Here is a 22,437-nt window from a genome sequence, read left to right on the forward strand (position 1 = left end):
AATGTGGAGGTCATTCTCTGTTGTGGATCAGAAAGGGGGGCTCAGCACGTGTATGAATCTCCGTCTGTGATGAGGTCGCACAGCGAGGGTTAGGACTGCTGTGGCTTGTTTGTTGTTATAGACAATGTTACGGCATTGCCAAAGGCTTGTGTGGTCCAGGGAGAGCAGAGTCTCCCAGAATCTTGCCAGTGCAGCAGTGATTTCATTTTGGCCATTTTCTCTGGTCTTTGTACAGGTGCATGCACCTTCTCTCAAAGGTGTGCTTGTGGTGGGCCCCCGGGAAGTCTTGCCTGCCCACCTGGATGATGTTCGTGCATTTGAACGTGCTCAGCCAGCACGTGCTGACTTGGTGCCTGTTCTGTGCTAGACCTTGTGCTAACACTGAGGATAGACCAGTGATTAAAGCTGCACTGAGCTTATATTCTTCTAGGCGGCCAAAGAGAGGCAAATGAGTAACTAGTTTCAGCTCGTGGTCATTTCATCACATTTGCTGAAAAGCTCTTACATCAGTCATCCCATTCAGCGGTCACCTGACACGCACCTGAGAGCAAGTGCCCGGTTTCACCTGCTGTCCTTGCGTAGACGTGGACCCACAGGTTGCTTCGTGTCACTCTCCGGACGGGTGATGATGTGGACATCAGAGTGCGTGTTTGCTCTGTCATCTGTGTGGATTATTTCTGTAGGCTGAGTCTTAGAAGAAGAAGTATTGAATGAGTTGAAAGGTAGGAACTTATTTTTTTTAAATTATTTTGGAAAGTTTCAAACACAAAAATTCAGAGTCGAGAGAATAATTTCCTGAGCCTCGTGGGCCCACGTCCCAGCCCATGGAGTTTCGTCTCTGGCCTCTGCACACGATTGTTCTAGAGGACGTTCCAGGCCCCGTGTTTCCTCTGTGGATAGTTCAGCACGCACCTTTAAGGAAGGGGGATTTTTCAAAAAGGTGATCATACTGCCATTACCACATCTTTGACAATTAACAGTCATTTCTTATCATGAGATATCTAGTTAGTATTTAGATTTTCTCACTAGTTTCATAAAAGTCTTTCTGCAGTTGGATCCAGATCCACCCAAGACCCACAGGTCACACTTGGTGGGGATGGCCCTCACGTCTCTCACACAGGCCTCCTTCCCCGCCGAAAGCTGTTTGTTTCAGCAACCTGCTTGTCCTGGCCTTCCTGAAGCTGCCTTTGCTGATTGCATCCCTGGGTTTAGGGCGGCCTGTGCCTCCTGTAGCCGGTCAGAGCCAGAGGCTCAGTGTGGCTGCAGTGGTCATGAGTGGTGCCGTGTGCTGCCGTCGGGGCCTGGAAGGTCCTCCTGTCCCTTGCTGTGACTGGCACACGCCAGTGTGTGTTGCCTGGGCTTCTTATTTCATGTGGAATTTGCAGAATGGTGACCTGCTGATTCCCTCATTCCTTCTGCATTAATTCACTGCAGTACTTCCAGAAAGACCCGCCCCCCCGGGGGCACAGAGGGACACACGAGCAGGTTCTGTGTGCGCCTTCTCCCCGAGTTCCCGTCTTCAGAAGATGGGTTGGTTTGGAAGGTGCTTGTCTCAAAATCAGGGTGAGGATGTTGCATTCAGTGAGGCCTAATATTCCTCTAGACTCGGGTGGGCTTGGGGTCTGTGGGGAGGGTGTGGGTGACTGGGCTGGGGGTGGGCGGGGGGAGGCCGGGAGTCGCTAGAGACGAGTGCTGGAGCCCGGGGCCCTGCGTGCCCTGACGGCTCCTTGGCCAGCTGGGACGTAGCCCGACAGGGCCAGCACCAGGCTGACACGCATTTCCACAGCCACAGTGGGGCCCGGTCCCCGCTCCGCGCCTGTGTATGATGAAGGGCGAGCTTTAACGTTAGTTCCATTTTTACATTTGAGGAAGGAGGCTCTGGGCTTGCCCAGGAACATGAAGCTGGCAGATGGCAAGAGGAAGCCGAGACCCCGGACCCCGACTCCCAGATGGGGCTACTCCACCATGCCACGCTGCCTCCCAAGAAGGAGGGGGCACAGTGTCACCTCTCCTTGCCCACTCAGCCCCACTGTGGGGGAAATAAGAACGGGAAGCCATGACTCTCGCCCTTGAGGCAATACCAGCCTGAGCAGGAGAGAGGCGGAGGACAGGAAACATCCCAGACGCGGGTCATGGTGGGAGGGGGCGGGACCGGACATTTTCCAGTGGGACAGACCCTCCCCGGTCTAACAGTCTCGGCCCCTGTCAGCCTAGGCCTGTCCCATTCGCGCAGCCTCAGGGGGCTGCAGCCCGCAGCGAGGCCTCCTCTGCTGGCCAGAGCGTCTGCGAGGGCGGGTCGAGGCCTGTCGCCCTGTGCGTGTGCGAGGGCCCGAAGGCTCAGGGCACTTTGAACCACGTCAAAAGGAAGGAGAGGAAACCGTTTGAACGAAGCCACTGCGTGAGACGTGCGAAGGCCGGGCTGGCTGAGGAGAAGCCAAGATGGCCGCCAGCCCCGGCGGTGCCACTGCCTGGTGAGCTAGCTGTTTCCTCTGGGGCTCGGGAAGGGAAAATATCTGTGACAGAAACCAAGGTCAGCGCTCCTGGAGGAAGCCCTGCTAGAATCATTAATGCCAGCGGCTCTTTTCCTTGGCTTCGGCTGGTGACATTAATTCCTACTGTTCTGTATTTAAAACAGTCCACTGTGTCTCCCAGCTTCCCTTCAGAAGGAGTCTGAAGAAAATCTGAGGTGAAGGTGGCCACGTAAGGGAGAAGTAAAATGTCTTTTGGTCTCAAGTTAAATTTTATGTTATGAAGACTGTAATGCTTTAACTCTGAGCAGTACTTTTTAAGTTTTCTAAGAACTCACCTTTTGTCTCCTCTGGTCCTCGGAAAAGCTGGTGAGAGCAGGGCGGATTTTATTAGACCCATTTTACTGAGGAAGAAACTGAGGCCTAATGAAGTTTGTGACCGGCTAGAGGCAGGACAAGGCCTGGTTCCCAGCTCCTCAGTCTGCGTTCCTTTCCCTTCCACTGTGGCAGCCACGACCCTGGGGACATTTGTGGTGGCCCCACAAAGGAGCTTCCGGGAGGTCAGAGAGATCAGCTCAGTGCCCCAAGGCCTAAGGTCGTTTATATTTTAAGGAAAATATAAAGCAAGACAGCTTTGGCTCCGAGCCCCAGGGCCGGGGGCCGGGGGTCTCTCTCTGCCTCTCTGAGACCCTGGTGTGGCCAGAGTTGGTCCCCGAAGACATCGTTCCAATAGGTAATGAGTCTCCAGGGCAGGACCTCTGCCATTACAGCAGCCTGGGATGCTGTGAGCTGTCACGTAAAGTAGGACCCAAGGAGAGGGCTGCTTCCCCGGGCTGTACGTGTGCACCGCTGAGCTTGGGCTCCCCTTGGGTTTGGGGGGGCTTTCCGTCTCAACGCCGGCGTCTCCCCACCCGCCACCCCGGCACAATCCCCCGTGCGTGCTCTCTCTCGGTCCGGGTTGCGGTTGTTAGCAGAGGTACTGCGTTCTGTTGCGAGGGGGCCGCCTCTGACACCCTGAGCCCAGACCCTGCCTGGCACAAGTAGGGGCTCCACAAATGTCTGTCTGGTGAGTGGACGGACGGAAGGTTGAATAAATTGTTGCATACTAAATAGGAAAACCTAATTGCCACCTTCACTATACCTTTTGGTTCTTTGTCCACGTTGTTGGTCTTCCAGGACAGGGGACCCCTCTGTAGCATGCCACAGAGCCTTGGGTCGGTGGTTGGGAATCCCGAGTTCTAGCCCCGGCTTTGCCAGGAACTCCTGTGCAACCTTGGGCAAGTCACCTTGGCCTGCCTAGGCCCATGTTTCTTCATCTGTCACCTGAAGTTGTTGCCTCTGCTCTGCCTGCCTTGGGGGGTGGTGGTGCAGACCAGCCTGTGGCCAGTGGGGGTGGGAGCGGGGTGTGTGGGGTGTGGTGGGCAGTGGCAGGCCACCAGGCAGACTCCGTGGGTAATGTGCAGGGACAGTGGGCTTCTTGCAGGAGAGGACCGTGTCTTGTCAGCGCTGACCCCAGTGCCTGGGCTAGCCGTGCCGGGGACAGTGTTGGAGGAATGGTGTGCAGAGCAGCCCACGGTGCCAGGTCTGGTCCCTTTGTACTTTGGAAGTACTGAATGAAATATGACATTTTAGGAAATCAGTTTCCTATATGGGCTGAGGACCATTCTCTCCCTTCCAGGGGTTAGGGACAGAAAACTTCCTGTGCTGGAGGCCCCACCGCCAGGCAGGCCCAAGGACACAGTTTTCAGGGACTCGGCGGACATCCACCAAGTCCGGAAGCAGCCAGTTGCTTGGGGGCCAGAGTCTGCCAAGGAGAGGGCTGGTGTCGCACTGGGGAAGCAGGGTGGGGTCTGAGCTCTGCAGCCCCACCCGTCTGTGACTGGCCATCTTTGAGGGCTGCCAGCTGCCTGCCCAGCCAGGGCCCTGCCTTAGCTGGAGGCAGAGGTTACCAGGCCACGTTTGTTCCCGTTGAGTGGGTTGGGACAGCAGGGGGGCTCCAGTGATGGGGAGGGTGGTTGTCTGGTTCACACTGACACAGACCCTGAGCCTGGTCTCACTGGCCCTTCTTACTTCTCCTCTGGGGCTCTGGTTTCACCTGAGTCTGAGCTGCATCCAGGTTTTAAGTGCACAGTCCCTAGCAAGAGTGGGCAGGAGGCCTGGGTTCCTACTGGGACTCTGCTGCCAGCTCTCCATGTGACCCGGGCAGGTCAGTGCACCTCTTTGACCTCAGCCTCACTGTCTGGAAAGCAAAGGGGTCAATGTAGGCAACCCCAGGCATCCTGTGAGGCTGGGATTAATGAACGTGCAAGATGCAAGCAGTAGGCATTCATTGAGTCAACAAGCGTTTATTACACCCCTACTGAGTACCAGGCACTGTACTAGGTGCTGGAGACGCTGCACACACAAAAGACAAAAGTCCCTGCCTCCTGGGGTCTGCATTCTTACTAGAGTAGGCAGACCCACGATGAGCAAAGCACGGTGAGGGCCGTGGTCTGTGGGGCAGTGGTGCGTCTGGGAGAAGTGGAGCAGGTGAGGAGGTGGGGGCGTTCGAGGGCCTGCAGTTTTAAATAGGGGATCAGGCGGGGACTCAGAGAGAAGGTGGCATTGCACACAGACCTGAGGGAGGTGAGGCAGGGAGCCGTGCTGGGGGAAGAGCGTTATGGAAGGAGGACATGGCAGGTACAAAGGCCCTGAGACTGAGCTGCCTGCTAGGGGAGTCAGGGCAGGCTCGAGCAGAGGCACCGATGTCAGGGATTCAGAGTCACTCTGGCTGAGTCAGGAACAGATGGCAGCGGGTTGGGGCATGGCAGGTAGGCCGGTCTGGCTGTCCCAGGGTGGGGAGAGGCTGGCAGCTTCTGGAAGTGTTTTGAATCAGGGCCAGCGGGGTTTCCTGATTGGTTGGCTGTGGGGCAGAGGAGGGGGAAGTGAAGGAGAAATCCCAGGTTTGGGCCTGAGCAGCTGGGATGAGGGACTGTCACTAAGGTGGACAAGCTGTGGGTGCAGCAGGCCTGGGGAGCACTCAGAAGGTCCTCTGGGCCGTGCTCTGTGGGTTTGGGATGCCCGACTGATGTCTGTGTGGAGCCCCTGAGTGGGCACATCTGAGTCTGGAGTCCCAGCAGCTGTCTGGAACCTAGATTCTAGATGATGCTGGAGCTGTGAGACCCGGCCAGGTGACCCAGGGAGTGAGTGCTCATTGGCCACTGAGTGCCTCCTGCATACCAATCCTAGAGAAGCCCCTAGCTGTGGTCTGGTGCCTGCCCCTGGGCGTATCATCGTTTGCAGAGACAGGTCCTGCCTCGGTGAAGCAGTTAGAAACCTCAAGATGGAACGAAGTGCAATGCTTAGTTAAGGTTCAGACTGAGGGCAGAGAGGGCTGGAGTGCTCAGAGCAGGCCTCGGGAGAGTGGGGGCTTGTCCTGGGCCAGGCCAGGCAGAGGGAAGGGCATTCCAGGCAGGAGGAACAGAGTGGGAAAGGTCTGGAGGCAAGAGTGAGGTAGGGAGTGGCTGGGCATGACTGCGGTGAGAGGACAAGGGTGGTAGGAAGAGTCTGGATATTGGGGTTCATGCCCCAGCTCAGCACTCGGGGACCTTGGGCAGTTACTTAACCTTGCCCAGCCTCGCCTGCAAAATAGGATGGATGTCTCTCCTCCTTCACGGGGCTGCCAGGGGAGCGTGTTAGAGTCTAATCATCAGATCAGGGTGTGACGTGCTCATCCCAGCACATGGCACACAGTAGACCCTGGACACACACCCACTCCCTGTACAGTCAGCCTGGGAGGCTCTCCAGCCGTGCCTCAGTGGGCCTCTTCCTGGTGGCCCAGCAAAGAGAACTTTGCAACAGCTGCCACAGGCAACGCTGGGCCTGCCTTGATGCCAGGCACACCGGAGGTTACAGAAGCCTCAAGTGCCCAGAGCCCTCGCTGCGCGTCCCGGCCCCTTCTATTTTAGGGCTCAGTCCAGTGGACCAGGCGGCCTCGTCTGGCTCCACCACAGCTAATGACAGCCTGGCCTGCAGGCGGTTTAAAAACAGCTCCACTATATTTATCGACAGGAGACGGCCAACCCGTCCTCCTGCCCAGGCATTGCTAACGTGGGAGGGTTTTAAGGAAACCAAGGCCTTAACAGGAAGATGGGCCATTGTCTCCAATCACAGATGTGCCATCGGCAGGATGTGCCCACAGAGCCTTCTTGTGGAGGGGGGGGTCAGGCATCACCTTTACACAGTGGTCTGAATTTAGAGATAATTCCACCCCTGCCAGTTGGGCTCGGAAGGAATCGCTGCACCTCTCCACCCTGGAGAACGTTCCTCAGACCTGAGCCTTGCCAGTGTCTCTCTGTCCCCATGGGAGGGGGTCACAGAGAGGAGGGTGCTGATGTGGCCAAGTCCAGGGCTGTGGGCTGTCGGCTGTCCATGCCCACAGGACGCTGCCTCGAGCGCTTCAGTGGAAAGTAGTTTAAAATGGCTCTTGCCCAGCGGAGCCCTGGGCGATTTCCTTTCCTTCTTTCTAAGAACGTGTTTGTAAATCAGCTGGAGCCTTTGGTTGGAGGTGGGGGAAGGGTGGGAATGGCTGAGGGATGGGTGGTGAACGCAGGGCAGTGTGAACTGTCCGTCCTTGGAAAGAGGCAGGCTCGTGTTGTATTGGCCACGGTTCGTATTTATTAATTGGTAAAATCTGTTGGTTGGGCTTTTTTTGCCTTTTTCCTAATTTTTAAGCAAAATTGATTTTTTTGAGCACATGCTTAGTTAATCTTTAAAACAGCAGGCAGCCCACCTGCACCTGCCCCAGACGTTCTCCAGCCACAGCACCAGGCCATTCCCAACCTCACACCCACCAGGAACCTTCACTGGCCTCCTTGCAGGTCAGGTCTTGGCTTGGCCCCGTCTGGCCCCCCCATCGCCCCTCCCCTACTGCCACAAGCTCCTCCCCCTCTGCCTGCCCGGGCTGGGGGTGCCCTGGGGGCACAGCTCATTCTTTGGCCCCTTCCTGCCTTGCGCTTGCTTCCCACTCTCAGGCCATCTGCCTGTTCCCAGCCCACCTCAGACAGCACCTCCTCTCTCAGGCCTCCCTGGTCCAGTCACCCATCCTTCCTCCATCCCCAAATGCGGCTGCTCTGGTTGCTTCCAGACCATCATCCACCTGCCCCGTCTGACCCCCAGCATCTCAGAGGCAGGGCCTGTGCGGGGTTCGTCTTTGCATCCCCAGTGCGTGGCTCACTGGCAGGCGAGGTGTGGCTGTCCCCTCACTGTTCGATGAATGAGGGATTGGTGTGGCCCTTCATGGTTTGCAGGTGCCTTCTACAGCTTACTTGGCTGAGAAATCCTACCTCATAGACTTGGGGGCTGACAGTTTTAACAGCAGAACCAGGACCAGAATTCAGCTTGGACTCTGTGTCCCTAGGAGTCAGAGCTCTGGCCTTGGCCCCCTCGCCCCTCCCGGCACAGCCTGCTGTCCGCCTTCCACCGCTGCCCCCGTGTCCAAGGCCCCTTGCAAGTTACCCTCCACTTCGAGACCCCAGGGGCACAGACAGCAGATGCTCTGAAGGCAGAAGTGGGAGGTTGGGACTACAGGCCCTGTGTAGGCCACCCCAGCTCCGATTCTTGGGGCTGCGGCTGTGCCACGTCTGGGGTGGGGGCCCATCTCAGGGCCTCCCCACAGCAGCCGAGGAGGAGAAGCACGTGGACCAGCACTGTGCGCCTGGAGGGAAGGCTCCCAGCTGTGGTCCAGCTGTTGGGAGACCAGCGCTTCCTGGTTCCCCAAGGCTTGGGGCTTGCTGTGCCTGAGTTGTCCCTGTGCCACGTCCTCTTCTGGGAGCAGAGAGAGCTGCCATGGGCCTGGGCAGAGGCCTGGGGGGTGGGATGAGAAGGGGTTGGGTGTGAGGTGAGCTGTGGCCTTCATTCTCCCGGGCTCCCCCTCCGTGGGCTGCAGTGGTGGGCGCTGGGTGGACGGTGCATCCATGGTGGGTTAGAAGAGCGAAGCCAGGCCTGGTGGCAGAGTGTCCTGCAGGGGACCCTGGCTCTGTGCGTCCTGGGCCTGTTCCTAGCCTGTCCCCCTGACCCCCCACACTGAGGACAGCCTCGAAAGGATCCTCTTTAGGTCTCCTTCCTACAGAGCATGAATCTCCCATGAGTCCCCCACCCCCAAACCTTCAATGGCTCCCCAGGGCTAAAGCCATGGTGCGCACCCCTGGACGCAGAGGGTCACCCAGAGAGCTTTTAACAATCCCCACGCCTGGCCCCACCCACCCTGCCAAGATTCTTATTTGACTGGTCTGGGGTGAGGCCCAGGCATCTGCATTTTAAAACTCCTCATGGTTCTTGTGGACAGCGAGGTTGTGAACTGCTGACCTGGAGGATAAACTTCCTGGGTAGCACAGCCAGGTTCCATAATTGGGCTCAGTCTCCCTTCTTGTCCCTCCTCAGCCTCCCTCCAGCCAGGCCAGCCCCTTCACAGCCCTGCACACTGGGCACCATCCTCACCCTCGTGTTGCCCGCCGCCTGGTGCACGGTCTCCATGGCGCAGCTGAACCCAGACGCCCTCAGGGAGACGTATCTTTAGTTGGCTTTGTGCCCACTGTCTCCCCAGCGTGTGGCCTGGTGCTGTTCCCCGCGGCAGGCGCTGCCTGCTGAGATGGTGATGCCCCCGACTCCCAGCTGCCCCCTGGCCTTTCTCGCCCTGCTGTCTGTCCCTGGCCTTGGAGAGGGCGAGGACTGGGGTCTGAGGCCATAAGCACACCCCTTCCACCTCTGATCCTGAACCTTCTGAGAAACAGGCGAGGAAGTCAGTTGGGGACCAGCTGGGCTCACAGGCCAAGGTGGGGTTTCTCCTCTCACAGTTGGAGCTGAACTCGCCCAGCTGCTGAGCCCAGGCAGAGGGAGGCGGGGAGGAGGTCAGAGCTGAGAGCTTGGCCTTGCTGACCCGCTGCCACCAGCCCCTCCTGGGCACTGATCGGGGCCCTCGGAGAGAGGGGAGCCAAAGCCTTTCCTCTAGTCCTGGGAGGATGAGGGCTGGGGGAAGAGACATCGCCTCTCGGTGCTGCCAGGAGTTGGCAGGAGGGGTCCTTCCTAGTGGCTGGAGCTGGGCATTGGTCCTGCCACCCGGGAGGGCCTCTGCATACCTCGGGCACCATGCAGGGTTTGTGCACGGAGCCTCCCTGTAGGCAGCCTGTTCTTGTCTGGCTGCCCCTCAGGATGGGGCAGTGGTTGTGATCTCACGGTGAGGAAATGGAGGCCAGGTGGCCTGTGCCCCCTCTGATGTAGGAGGCAGGCTTCAGACTCCAGGTGCTGATGTGCTCCACTGTCTTTCCCTTGGCTCTGCTCGGGGCAGCAGGGTGTGTGTGTTTGTGTGTTGGGGGCCAAAGAATCCCCCTGGGCCCCCACTGAGTCCACCCTGCCCTTTCCTCCAGGCGAAGGCAGCCAAAGAGGAGCAGGAGATGCGGAGGCTGCAGCTGCGGAGCCTGCAGTACCTGGAGCGCTACGTCTACCTGATTCTCTTCAACGCTTACCTCCACCTGGAGAAGGCCGACTCCTGGCAGAGGCCCTTCAGCACCTGGATGCGGGAGGTGAGAGGTGGGAGGCTCAGGCTGAGGGGGCCCACGGGGCGATGGGTCACACAGGTGGGGCTGGATCATCCCCACCTGGTCCCTGTGCGTCACCTGTGGGACCCCGGTCACAGGCTCCCCTGTTGAGTAGGAAGAGCTCTCATCTCTCATTCTACAGGAAGCTTCCACTGGGCCACAATTTTGTCTCATTCGACTTTGGGTCCCCAGCATGGGGTCTGTGCTTGGCAGGCAGTGGAAGTTTGATGAGTGGATGAATGAATGAGGAGGGAGGGGACAAGGTATGTCGGGGACAGAGTGGGGCAGCCTGCCGGGCTGGGACCCTGCTGCACATGCCACCACGGCCAACACTGCCTGGGTGCTGGCTCTGGGCCAGCCTGGGCACTTCATGCCCATTGTTATGTGCAGCCCTCACCTATGCCCTGTGAGGGCCACAGGCAAGGCTCTGGTGGCCCTGCCCCTGCCGCCTTCCAGCTGTGACCTTGGGCCAGTTATCCACCCCCTCTAAACCTGCTGTCCTTGATACTAACGTGCAAGTAATGCTGACACTGGGTACCAGCTGAGAAGGCTGTGGTGGGATTTGATGCCATACATGCAGTGCTGTCTGCATTAAACAGTGTGACTATTGCTGTCCCGTCTTGCAGAGGAGGAGACTGAGCTCAGGGAAGCTAGGTAACTTGTTCAAGGTTGGCGTTAGAGCTGTTGGTGGCTCCAAAGCCCGCCATATTCCGGCCAAAGACACCACTGTCACCATTCCACCTCCTGGGTCCCTTTCTGCTTGGCCTCCTGGCTCTTCCTCCACTCGGCTGTTTTTAGAGGCAAAGCCTTGGCACCTCTAGGTCGGGGGAGAGGCCCCTTCCTTCTTGGGGAGGGGGCCTGTAGTTACCCCTCTGCCAGGAAGTGGGCCCCTTGTGACCTCACCAATGAGTCCTGGCGGTTCCAATCTGGAGTCGAGGCTGGAGTTAGCTCCTGGTGGCCCGGCCAGGGGGCCCTGGGAGGAACACAGGGGCTGGACAGGTGTGCAGGTGAACTCAGCGTTGCGAGGGGCAGGTGCCCACCACAGTGCCCCGTGGCGGGAAGGGGACTGCAGAGGACCAGCCTTGCGGGCAGGTCTTAGGACGTCAGGGTGGGCAAGCGTTTGAACTGCCCCCTGGTGCAGGTGGATGGGTGTTGAGTCAGGAGACCTGGAGGGGTCACACCAGGGCCATGTTGGGCCACCCTCTTGAGCAGGCCTGGGCGCAGCTTCCTTTTTGAGCCCCTGGGGAGGGGTGGAGGTGGGGGCTCAAGGACACTTCCTGCTTGGGTTCTGCTTGGAGAGTGGAAATCAGGGGAGGGGGTGGGGGGAGGCAGGGGCGGTAGGAAGCTTGATCCCCTCCTCAGCTGAATCTGGGGTGGGGGATGCCCTGGCAGGAGTGCGGGCTCCAGCCTGGGGGCCCTCAGCCCCTCTCTGCTGTAGATGAGTGGAGGGTGGGCGTGAGGGTTTCCCTGGGAACCAGAAGGAATGAACCCATCCCCTCTCTCTAGGCAGAGGCTGCATCCTCCCCCTCCCCCAGGGTGATGGGGGAGAGAAAGGGGCGGGTGGTCCGAGTCTGGTGCCAGGGCCTGGACCTCTAGGCAACAGGGCCGAGTGTCTGGAGAGGCCCCAGCTAAGCTGACCCACCTGGGGCAGAGGCCTGCAGCCCAGACGCACAGCCGGGGCCTCCTGTTTGCGCCTGCATCCGTGCCGCCTTCTCCAGCCCGCCTTGTGGGCCCAGCTGTGACGCCCAGAGTGGCCGGGCTTGTGCTCCTGGGTGTCCCCACGGGAGCATGGGGTACACGGGCCCAGCGGGGTGCCTGGCCTCCCACGCCATCTCTGTGCGGAGCGCTCCCGCTTGCTGAGTGCTTTCTGTGCCGTGTCGCCCTCCTTGAGACAGCCCCGTGAGGGCGAGACTGTTTTCCCTGTTAGGAGGAAATGAAGCTCAGATAAGTTACCAGCAGTCAAAGCGCAAACTTGTTCAGGTCGCTGAGCTGGCGGGAGGCAGCCCCGGGCCCCAGACTTGCCCGTGTGCTTGGAGCCCAGAAGGGGAGGACAGCAGGACGAACGGCACGCACCCTGCTCTGAAACTCTGCCCCCCACCCCTGCTGTCCTCCCCAGGTGGCGTCGAAGGCCGGTGTCTATGAGCTCCTCAACCAGCTGGGCTTCCCCGAGCTGGAAAGCGTGGAAGACCAGCCCTTCTCGAGACTGCGCTGCAGGTGGCAAGAGCAGAGCCGCAACCCGGAGCCCTCCACCCCCGGGGACTTGCTGTAAGGGGTTCCTGCCTGCCCCCTTCTGCAGGGCCCTGCGCAGGCTGGGGGTGTCTGAGGTGCTCTTCACTGGGAGGCGCCCCGGGGCGTGCTGGCCTTGAGGAAACAGTTCCCCCACTTCCTGGAGAGACTGGGGTGGGGTTGGGAGCCTTTTTGGAAAGAGCTTTTTATAGGACATTGAGACAGCACAGTCACGCCTTGCAAACCACAGAGGCGTGTGGACGGCCTCCAGGGAGGCCCGTGTGTGCACCTTGCAGACAGGCGTCATTCGGCCTCCAAGGAGCCTCCAGTTGCCAAACAGAGCTCGTCCCCTCTTCTGTCCTCTTCTCCCCCTCCCAGATTGGCCGGGCAGCCCCTGGCATGGAGCCGGCCCCCTGCCTTCCTTTCGCGGTTCCCCATGGCCTCTCCCCTCCTGCTGCTGGAGCACTGCCTTCGCGCCCTGCCTGCCTGGAGTGGGGGGCGGGGCGGCGCTCTGGGTGGCTCTATTACTTTAAAAGACAAACCTGCATGGCCCGGTGTCATCTGGCCGAGGCCTTTGCCTCGTCTTCCTTCCCTGTGTCCCCTTGTCCTGGGGCTGGCAGGATGGTGGCACTTTCCCAAGGAGCTGGAACATCAGGGAGTCCCTCTCAGCAGGAGGAGAGTTTCTAGAAGGCAGATGCAGCACAGTGGAAGAGGGCTGCTCTCTTGGCCTGGGGGGGAGGTACTGCGGGGACCCAAGCCTGGGGCTGCAGGTCCCTCTGCCCACACCCCCAGCCCCAGCAGCCCCGGATGGCCCAGTGCCCCCAACCCTGCTGCGGCAGGAGCCCCAAGGAGTGTTGGATCAAGGGCAGTTGCTGGGTGGCCTTGTGGATAGCAGAGTGTGCAAGAGTGGGCCAAGGATGACGTGAGAGGGTCACTTGGATTCACGCTATCCTCAGTGAGGCTCTTTGAGCTGCATCTCAGTGGGAGCAAAAGGGGCCATACCCTGCTGGGCTAGAGGCCGTCAGCATCCACTCTGTCCACACAGCGGGCAGCTGCTTGGAAGAGGCGGCAGAGAAGTGCCGCGTTTGAGCTGAGCCTTGTAGCTCTTCCGGTTGGGGACTGGTGTTTGCTGAAACCCAGGGGCTGAACAGTGAGGAGGCTGCCCCCTCGCCTGGCTCACTGGGGCCGGGGAAGCCTCTCCTTGGTTGGACTCATGCACTACTGCAGAAAAACGATGGATGTGTCACTGGTCACGATATACGAAAAGGGGAGAAGAGGCTGAAGTTATTTGCATCTACTCAGTATTGGCTGAATCCTTTTGCAGAACTACTGTATGTCTGTTCACTACCTTTTCAGGTTTGTTGTGGTTTTTACTTTTATTTTTGCATGTATTAAAAGTTTTAATTTCTTTGCAGACAAGGTCTAGATGAGGAGTCAGAGGTCAGGGCTGAACTGGGAGGGACGCTCTGTGTTCTCATGGTTAGCCCTGACTTTCAGCTGTGCTGGGACCACTGGCCGATCACCTCACCTCGCTGCCTCAGTTTCCCCATCTGTAAAATGGGAGAATAATAATTGCCTACCTACCTCACAGGGGTGTTGTGAGGATTCATTCGTGATTTTTTTTTTGTACAGAGCTATTATGCATTAAAACAGCTAAATGTGAAGTGCACCTGGCTGCCAATTTGTCTTCGGTGGGAGGCAGACCTTCTAGAACTGACGCAACATGCTGGGGTCCCTGCTCCTTCAGAGTAAGGGTGGGTGGGCAAAGTGAGTGGAGAGCACCTGCCCTAGCACTTCTGCTGCTGAGAGAAGGGCTTTTGTAGACATTGTGGCCTCCTTTACATCCCCAGCTGTGCCTTGCCCGCTCACACGGGCTGCCCGGGGCTGCCATGCTGACCCCTCTTGGAAGAAAGCACATCACAAGCTAATTCTCACAAAAGTATGAAGGGCTGCTATACCTAGGGAAAGTATATGCAGCAAAGTGAAATTTGGGGCCTCTGAAGGAGGGTGGACCTCAGCCTCTACTCTCTCCAACCCCTGTGATCGGTGGAACACACTGTGTTGAGATATTGGCAGGTAAAGAGGCAGTGGGGAGGGGGAGGTACAGAGAGTGCTGACTCCAGGCCTCTCCCCAAACTCTTACAGGGTTAGGGAACCCTCTGGGTTGTAGTTCTGAGGTCAGCTGAGGGCGGTCAGAATGGAACCCAGAGCCCCCACTGCCCAGGGCTGGGGTTTTCTTGAGCCTGGGAGAGAAGGCCTCCTGGGTCATTTCCCAGCCCAGCAGGTGTGGCAGTTGTCTGCCCTGGTCCAAGGATGCTCCACATGGCTCTGAACACAAGTCTAGAGCTGTGTGCACTGGGTTGTGAGTGTGTGTGTGGTGTGGGCAGCTCTGCAGTTCTATGCCTGGGACGGGGGCGCCTGGGCAGGGATACATGGGATGAGGGGCTGTGCCCATGTGTGTGTCTCCAAGTTCCCCCAAGCCTGCTCCAGCCTGTGGGGGCATCTAGCACTACACGAACAGTACTGACTCACATTTCAGTAGCTCCTGCCGGTCAACAGTATCTCCACCCTTCAATTAAACAAGTTAATCCAGCACAGCACAGCAAACCATCAACAGCTTACGTAATGGGGGGAGAGATTTACAAACCATGTATCTGATAAGGGGCTAACATCAAACATATAAAAGAAACTTAAACCACTCAGTAGTAAGAGAACAAATAACTCAATTTAAAAAATGGGCAAAGAACCTGAATAGACATTCCTCAAAAGAATACATACAAATAGCCAACAGGTATATGAAAAAATACTCAGTATTGCTAATTATCAGGGAAATGCAAACTAAAACCACAATGAGATATCACCTTACACCTCTTAGGATGGCTGTTACCAAAAAGGCAAAAGAGAAGTGGTAGGATGTGGAGAAAAGAGAACCCTTGCACATTGTCGGTGGTATTATAAACTAGGGCAGCCATTTTGGAAAACAGTATGGAGGTTCCTCAAAACACCAAAAATAGGGCCACCATATGACTCAGAAATCCCACTGCTGGGTATGTAGCCAAAGGTTATGGAGTCAGTATGTGGAAAAGACATCTGCACACCCATGTTTATTGCAGCACTATCCACAGTAGCCAAGATGTGGATCAACCTACGTGTACCTTAATGTAGCTGTCCCCAACCTTTCTGGCACCAGGGACCGGTTTCATGGAAGACAGTTTTTCCATGGATGGGGGTAATATTTGAAGGGTGGGAGGCGGAGCTCAGGCAGTGATCCCAGCAGTGGAGAGCGGCTATAAATACAGATGAAGCTTCGCTCACTCCCCCGCCATTCACCTTCTGCCATGTGGTCCCTGGTTCCTAACTTGCATGGAAGACAATTTTTCCACAGACTGGGGGGAGCAGAGGGGTGGTGGAGCTCTGCAGCCTGGTCCCTAACAGGCCGTGGACTGGTACCAGTCCTCGGCCCAGGAGTTGGGGACCACAGCATTAGTGGGTGAATGGATAAGAAAATGTGGTATATATACAGAATGGAATATTATTCAGCCTTAAAAAAAAAAGGAAATCCTGTCATTTGCGACATGGATGAACCTGGAGGACATTATGTTAAGTGAAATAAACCAGGCACAGAAAGTCAAATATAATTTTACTTTTATGTGGATTGTTAAAAAAAGTTGAACTCACAGAAACAGAGTAAAATGGTGGTTACCAGAGGCTGGGGGGGGAGGATGGGACTGAGCAGATGTTGGTCAAAGGTCACAAAATTTCAGTTAGGAGGAAGAAATTCAAGACATCTATTGTATTAATATATCATGTTGAGTACAGTTAATAATAATATATTGTATGTTTGAAAATTGCTAAGACTAGATTTTAAGTGTTACCATCATGAGAAAATGATAAGTATGTGAGGTAATGCACATGTTAAATAGCTTGACTTAGATCAGCTCACACCTGTAATCCCAGCACTTTGGGAGGCCAAGGCAAGAGGATTGCTTGAGGCCAGGAGTTTGAGACCAGCCTAGACAACATAGCGAGACCCCGTCTCTACAGAAAATTAAAAAGTTAGCTGGGTGTGGTGGCATGTGCTTGTAGTCAGGAGGCTGAGGCAGGAGGATCACTTCAGCCTAGGAATTTGAGGTTGCAGTGAGCTTCGATGATGCCACTGCACTCCAGCTTAGGTGACAGAGTGAGAACCTGCATTGAAAAAAAAAGCCAGATTTAGCCATTCCACAATGTGTATATATATATATATATCAAGACATCACTTCATACACCATAAATATATACAATTTTTACTTGTCAATTAGGAATTTTTAGAAAACATACTTTATAATTTAGTCTGATATTTCCTCTTTGTTAATCTAAATTAGTGATGTTTTGATGGGTTCTTTGTTATGTCTGTTTCTTGGATACCAGTATATATTTCTGAATTATAATCATAAAAAGTGAGTTAGGACAGGTCAAGACTTGAGGAGAGTGCCTAACACATAGTGAGCACACAATCAGTTTTAGCCAGCCTTGCCAAGTCTCTCTCCCCAAGCCCTCTGGGTGCTCAGGAGGGGCCCCCCACTGGCCTACACGTGCAGTCACTGTCATGTGGCCATTCCTGCTGCTTCCACACTGCAGACATCACTGCGGCCTCCCGTGCTTCAAGTGCCCAGGCTGTGAGGTGTCAGGTGGGACGAGCCCTTGGGTCTGTGCCCACTTGCAGCCAAGGTGCTGACTAGGTGCCCGGTTGAGCTGCTCCCCGTCGTCCCCGCTGCCCTGGTGAGCAGCATCAGTGTGCCTGGCTCCCACTCCCTCAGGATGCATTCTCTCCCGGAGGCCCCCAGGTCTTCTGAGGGTCCCACCACACCAGCTTGCCCAGACCAGGCAGGTGTCAGCTGGGTCCCTGCGCAGACAGCGAGTGGCTGCAGTGTTCTGCACGTGTGCAAGGGGGAGGTACGTGCATAAGGGCTGTGGGCAGCGAGTCGGCAGGGCACTGCACAGTGAGGCCTCTAAACAGACAGGCACCGTGCTGCACACCAGGGAGCTGTGGCTGGGGCCAGTCCTTCCTCCCCGGAGCCTGTGGTGTTGGCTGGGATGACAGTGAACGAGTCATTCCCCTGAGGTGTGCTGAGAGCCGGGATGGGGCAGGGTGGGGAGCACAGTGCCGTGAGGTAGATCAGCCATCAGAGTCAGCTGGACCCCACTCTCATTGCTCTCACGGAGCTCCCAGAGCAAGACAACAGCGATGTCATGGACCTCGGAGGAGGTGGGGGGCTGCTGTGTCCAGAGTAGGGCCACGGCACCCCAGGAAAACATACGGCGCTGATGGCCTGAGCTCTTCTTGACCCTCCATCCTTTGGCTAGACACCAGAACTGGCCGTGCCCTGTGAAGGGTCCTCAGAGGGCCTTTGGTTTCTCTACTTGTCGCAAGAGCCAGGTTAGGATGAGCAGGAAGAATAAAGCCACTGATCCAGGTAGTTACTGCCTGCTTGACCCTTTTCCTGCTGTGTCCGGAACGGAGACCCCCAGCTCTGCCTGTAGAACTGGCACACTTGTATATTTTAATCAGTTTCATCCTACAGGAAGTTCATCTTTTATTCACACAACTAAGGCATGATTGTACACTAGCTGTGGAAATTCAACCAATATATTTATCCTCCCCCACTCACACTCCCACTGCCCACACTCTGGTTGCAAAAGATACTGTTGTGACCAGAGCAGCCCCATGTGGTGGTCGGGCTTTTCTCCTGGCCACGCTGTCCCTAGCTGTGTGGCATCCCCACCTGCTCTGTCCCCCTAATGCTGGTGTGATGCACCAGTGCCGTGTGCTACCCCCTCTGCTCAGCAGGCCCGCGTGGGTGACCATCCATCCGTCCCCAGCATACAGTGCAGCAGCTCGAGAGCTTGAGGAGGTCACATTGTCTCTCTGAGTTTCAGTGTCCTTCTCCGTAAATGGGCTTACAATTCCTATTTGTAGGTAAGTGTCAGGATCACAGTTAATGTATCTAAAGTGCCTCGTGCCAGGCCTTACACACAGAGGCTCTCATGCAGGAATTGTCTCTGTTTTGTAGAGTATGTTATGAGGAGCAGAGGGCACTACTGGCTCTCAGAGCAGCAAGCTCAGCCCAGGTCTCTCCTGGCCCCCAGAGGAGCCAGTAAGAGGGGGACAAAGACACTCGTTAGCATCTCTCGGGGAAGCCACACTGCTGTCTATAACGATGAGAGCGGGACTGGGCAGTTAGGGCTGGGGGTGAAGGGCCAGGGGGAGTCGTGGGGAAGGACTAGTGGCTTCCCACAGGGACCCAACAGCAGGAGTTCACCAGGGAGGGTGTAGCAGGGATTTCCATAAATGTTTTGCAATTGGATGAGAACAGACAACCTGTCTTCCAGAAAACCTGCCTGCCCTCGCATTGCCCAGGATGGAGCAGGGCTGGGTCAGGAAGCTCTGGGGTGACTTGAGTTCTAGAGCGTGCTGGGGACCCTGGCCTGCCACTGCCTTCCTTGGGTGGCTTCACTTCTCGTGCAATAGAAGACTGATCCTTGCCCCTCTTACCTCTAGGCAGTCTGAGGGAGAATGAGGAAAAGCCCTCCTCCCTCTCCACCGTGGCCTACAGGAGGGCGGGACGGGGCAGAGGCTGAGGTCTGTGGGGCTTACTACGTGCCAGGCCTCCTGCTAAATTCTTCACATGCACCATCTTACTTGTGACTGGGAGTGACTCAGGGATTGTGACGTTTACAGATGAGGAAGCAAAGGCCCAAATAGAAGACGGGAGATTCGCTCAAACCAGAGGGAAGTTAGGAAACAAAGAGTTAAAACAAAAATGAAATCATACGCAGTCTCAAGGCCACGGAAACCATGTCTCACACCTCAGTCCATTTTCTCGTAGTTTTACTTTGTGAATATGCATACAATATCCATGCCAAGTCTTCCACATGAAAATGCAGTGCATTCATGTGTGCTTTATAAAGTTAGGACCAGAATGTGTTATCCTCTCTCCATTTATTCGTACATAGAATAAAGGCATTCCTCTATGCCTTTAGTCTTTGAAACATTTTAAAGGCTGTATAACATTTTATTGTGTGGATACTTAATAACTTTTAAAAATTAAATTCCTTTATTCTAGAGCATTTAGTTTGATTTGTTTTTGCTGTTTACAATTTTTTTTTCTTTTGAAGTAAAATCTAGTTACCAAAAAATGCACAAATCTTCAGTGTCCCGTTTGGTGAGAGTTTACAAATGTATACACCCGTGTAACTCAAACTTCGATCAAGATATACAGCCTTACGTTGGGGCTACTTTTTAATGTTAAAACTTACAAACAATGCTTCAGAGGACGTCTGCAAACACAAATCTTTGTGCAAGTGGTAATCAGCACCCGTGGAGTTGCATGTATCAGAAAGCAGCCTCAGCTGGCTTAAGCAAAGAGGGGGGATTGTGACAAATATGGCCAGCAGAGGGACCCCTGGTGGGAATGCAGTGGGGACTGTGCCTAGACGGCCACCCAGGGAGCCCTGGAAGCTCCCTGTGTGTCCTGCACTGGGGCGCGCTGCCCAGATCACCCCTGAGGAGAAGCTGCTGCAGACAGCACAGTTGATCCAGCCTCCAGTGACTGCTCCTCCGGATCCAGCACAGTGTTCCTGCCGAGGCCCTGCTCCCCTCGCAGCACACTCAGCCCACGGGCTTCCCTTCCACGGGCTGGGAGGCACTGAGCCAGGCGGGGGTATAGAGCCGGGCTGCTGCTGCCCCTCCATCCTGCAGGCTGGCTGGGAGTCTCCCCATCCATCTGGCCAAGAGTTGCCCAGAGCTACCCTGCAGTGCAGGGCTCTCTCTTCCTTTCTTCTCTCTTTTCACAGGTGTCAGACCCACATCACGGCCAAAGGCCCCTCCCACCGCCTTCTGCTTCCTCCTTTATCCTTCTCTGGTGTCTCCCCAAATAATCCTCTTGCACTACTAATCCCACTGGCCCTGCGGCTCTGAGGACCCGAATGCCACCCCTCCCCCGGTCTCAGCCTCTCTGGGCATCTGCTTTGTTCTTTCTGGTGAAGGTCGGCCCTGCCCTGGCACTGCTTGGTGAGAATGACCACCGCAGTTTCCAACGTCACGTGTTACGATTCCAGCAGACGCAGGTGTGTTCCTCTCCCTCTTGCTCTGCCATCTCAAGGGAGGGTCCTGTCGATGACAGTGGCCAGAGGGGCAGTGAACTGTTGCTCAGCCTTCCCTTGGATGGGCAGAGGAGCGAGGAGGATGGAGAGGCTGTAGCCATCTGGGTTGGTGGCTCCAATCTGCGGATGGCACTGCAAACTTCTGGCCGTCTCCTAAATGAAGGGAGTGCCCATTCTGAAGGTTTTCCATGTGCACCTGCCACATGTCCTCTTTCAGAAATGTCCTATTTTACCATCTTGAATAGCAGTCAGTGAGCACGCTGTCCCCAGCCTGGGCCAGCACTGCCTACAGTTTTATGACTCAAAACGGGATCTCGTCCTTGTTTAATTTTATATTTCTTTTTAACAATGGGCTTTTTTTCATGTTTCTTGGCCATTTGTTTTTTCTCTTTTGTGGATCACCTGTGTCTTCTGCTGACTTTTTTCTTTTTGGTGTTTGTCTTTTTCTTATTGGTTTGTTAAGATGGTAACACTTTATCATATATGTTGCATTTATTTTTGGCTTTAAAATAATCATCAGATACACATGCTCTACCTCCGTTCCCGTGTGCCTCGGTCTATGCTGGTCGCCTGTTCCCAGATCAGCCACCTTTGCTGACGTCACCAGGCTCTGCAGTGGAGTGGGTGGGGTCAGGCAGTGCATTTGGCTCTGTTGCAGTCATCGTGCCGTGCAGCTGTACAATACCACAAAGTAAGGATCATGATCCCAAAGGAGTGAAGGACGTGCCATCCCCAAATATGCCAGATTGGAATATTAAATGTTTCGAGTTGAAAACACTGGAGAGATTGTACTTTCAGGAAGGGCAAGCTGACCTCTTCCTGCATGCAAGCCATGAAGATTCCTCTGGGAGGGGGACCCTCCCCGCACCAGGGCGAGCAAATAGCCCTTTTCCCAGAGACTAGGGGTCGGGGGCCGCAATGGACCTGAATCAATGCGCCTAACCAAGTGACCCTTACCTTCCACCGGCTTTACCCCATGTATCTCCTGGTGACTCCCCTAGCAATTTACCACCCCTAGCCAGATCCCCCTGGTCCTGTCATTTCTTCTCAGATTTATTGTTCTTTGTCTAAAAAGTATGAAACATCATGCTTTGGCCACCTCCGCAGACTTTGTTGTTTTGTGAAGATCCATATACATGTCAAACAATTCATATGTTTTCCTCCTGTCAGTCTGCCTGCCTGCTAAGGGGGTGTCAGAGGTGATCTCTGGCTCCCCTACAATCCTGTTTTACAGACAGAGATACGGAGGCCCGGCCAGAGGTGGATGTTGGGGCCGGCTCTGGGTGTCGGAATCCTCCCTGCCATTTTCAGAGATGGGAGGGGGGAAGGCCCGTCCTTCTGGAAGAGCGGCTGAGCTGGGGTGCTGGGGGGGACCGAGGGGAAAGTGGGGGACTTTGAAAACCCTCCCTCAAGTTCCTGTGGTTCTCTGACTCGATGCTGCCCAACCCCCTGTGTCCTTTCAAGAGGGTCCCCGCAACAGCCACAAGAACTGCTGGTTTCCTGTGAGTCACACGGTGGGGTCATCTGCGACGTGCGCCTTCTGAGTTTCACTTTGTGCCCCTCTCGCTGGTTCTTTCCTCCTTCCACCTCCTCCCGCCTCGCCCACCACGGAGCTGTGTGACAGCGGGCCTGTGCCACCCAAAAGTAATTGTCATCAGCCCAACTCTCTGTGAGAGTGCCCATCGCCTGCCTCATCATTTGAGGTCTCCAGTCTTTTGCCAATTTGATAAGGAAAAAAGTCTTTTATTTTTATCTTGATATGATTTTCCCAGATTACTAATGAGGTTGGAAGACTCCCCCTAATGTTTATTGGCTATTTGGATTTACTCTCTCTTGCCCTTTTTCCCCCCATACTGGGTTGTCTTTTTTAAGTTATAGGCATAAATTTTTAATATAATCTGTTTCATAGATAGATATACAGCCAGTTCTTTCTCCCAGTTTATCTCTTATCCTATAACTTTTTAAGTGTTTTGGTCATAGAGAAGTGAGTTATGACGTAGTCAGATTCCTGCACTTTGTAGTAT

The 22,437-nt window shown here is 55.5% G+C and overlaps 1 protein-coding gene across 2 annotated transcripts in view; it reads left to right on the forward strand.

Annotated features, from left to right (window-relative positions):
• Positions 1 to 13,932, forward strand: part of PALD1 (phosphatase domain containing paladin 1) — a 73,898-nt gene extending 59,966 nt beyond the window's left edge. For both annotated transcript variants that reach the window (XM_045568282.1, XM_045568281.1), the window contains exons 19-20: positions 9,872 to 10,027; positions 12,159 to 13,932. In XM_045568282.1, coding sequence (XP_045424238.1) covers positions 9,872 to 10,027; positions 12,159 to 12,311 — 309 coding nt within the window. In that variant the 3' untranslated portion in view covers positions 12,312 to 13,932. The remainder of the gene's footprint in view (positions 1 to 9,871; positions 10,028 to 12,158) is intronic.
• The last annotated feature ends 8,505 nt before the right edge of the window (positions 13,933 to 22,437 follow it).

Source organism: Lemur catta, chromosome 14, assembly GCF_020740605.2.
Source record: "Lemur catta isolate mLemCat1 chromosome 14, mLemCat1.pri, whole genome shotgun sequence".
Taxonomy (NCBI): domain Eukaryota; kingdom Metazoa; phylum Chordata; class Mammalia; order Primates; family Lemuridae; genus Lemur; species Lemur catta.